The sequence below is a fragment of the Rhagoletis zephyria genome, unplaced genomic scaffold (assembly GCF_001687245.7).
Source record: "Rhagoletis zephyria isolate East Lansing unplaced genomic scaffold, Rhagoletis_zephyria_1.1 Rzeph_scaffold_72476, whole genome shotgun sequence".
NCBI lineage: Eukaryota > Metazoa > Arthropoda > Insecta > Diptera > Tephritidae > Rhagoletis > Rhagoletis zephyria.
Genome location: NW_016229525.1, coordinates 1 through 1,269, shown reverse-complemented (window position 1 = coordinate 1,269; position 1,269 = coordinate 1). Strand labels below are relative to the sequence as shown.

Genomic DNA, 1,269 nt, shown 5'->3' with positions numbered 1-1,269 from the left:
GTGTTGCCCGTTCCGCCAAAGAGAGAAGGCGTCTTGGCTGTTGTGGTGGCTGAAGAAGGCACTGCCGCTGCTGCGGAAGGTGTTCCAAAGAGACTTCCACCCCCAGCAGCAGAATTGTTCTGCAAGGCAGCACTGAGGCTGCTGTTGAAGCTGAACGACGATGATAACTTCGGCTGCGGCGGTTTCGTGGAAGGCACTTCATCATTCAAAGGCTGCTGCTGCTGCTGTGGTTTCGATGCAGAAACTTCATTCGGCGGCAGCTGTGGTTTTGGGGTGGGCACCTCATTCTGTGGCTGCTGCTGCTGCGGTTTCGGCGGAGGCAGCTCCTTTGGTTTCGAGGAAGGCACCTCATTCTGCTGCTGCTGTAGTTGCTTCGGAAGTTGCACCTCCTTCTGCGAGGACTGACCAAAGAGCGAACCACCACTGCCGCCACCAAAGGCCGACGATGCTCCAAAGGCAGGTAAAGCAGTGGCTGCTGCTGCTGGCGCTGGACTGCCGAAAAGGCTTCCACCAGTCTTGGGCGCCGCAGTGCCAAAGAGACTACCACCACCACCACCGCTTCCAGCTGAATTGTTCTGCAAGGCTGCACTGAGGCTGTTGGTGAAGCTGAACGGCGAGGATAACTGCGGCTGTGGTTTCGGGGCAGGCGGCATCTCCTTCAAAGGCTGCTGCTGCTGCTGCGGTTTCGGCAGCGTCACCACCACATTCTGCTGCTGCTGTTGGGGCTTCGTTGGAGGCATCTCCTTCTGCTGCTGCTGCGGCTTCGGTTTCGGAAGAGTCACCACCACATTCTGGGGCTCCTGTGGTTTTGGAAAAGGAGGAGGCACCACCTCCTTCTGCTGATGCTGCTGCGACGGTTTCGGGGCAGGCATCTTATTCTGCTGCTGCTGAAGCTGCGGGGTCTTTGCCCGAGAGGATGAACTTGCCACTGCCGATGCTGCAGCCGTGGCAGCAGCCGCCGCCGCCCTCTTCTGCTCCTCCCTCGCCTTGATCTTCTCGAGGACGGAGACAAAGCGCGAGCGATTGAGCGAGTTGTTCAAGTCGGCCGCCACCGCGCCGCCTGACTTTAGGTCAGCCAGCGCGGTCGGCCCGCAGACGCGCACCGGCACCGAGGGTCGGTTCACGAGGAAGCTCTTCAGGGCCGCCCGTCGCTTCGGCTCCATACAGGTGACGGTGGTGGTCTTGGCGCCCACGGCATGGCCAGCTTTCTTTCCCGTCAAACTCATCGAATCGCTGAACATCTTCGAGAGGGCGTTCACTCCGGTGGTG

General features: G+C 60.0%; 1 protein-coding gene across 1 annotated transcript; it reads right to left on the bottom strand.

Annotated features, from left to right (window-relative positions):
- Positions 1-100: 100 nt before the first annotated feature.
- On the bottom strand, positions 101-872 carry LOC108357209 (protein VASP homolog; the record flags this gene model as incomplete). The annotated part of the gene is made up of 1 exon (XM_017608301.1): positions 101-872. A coding segment is annotated over exon 1 (772 nt), but the record flags the coding sequence as incomplete, so codon positions are not given.
- Positions 873-1,269: the final 397 nt, after the last annotated feature.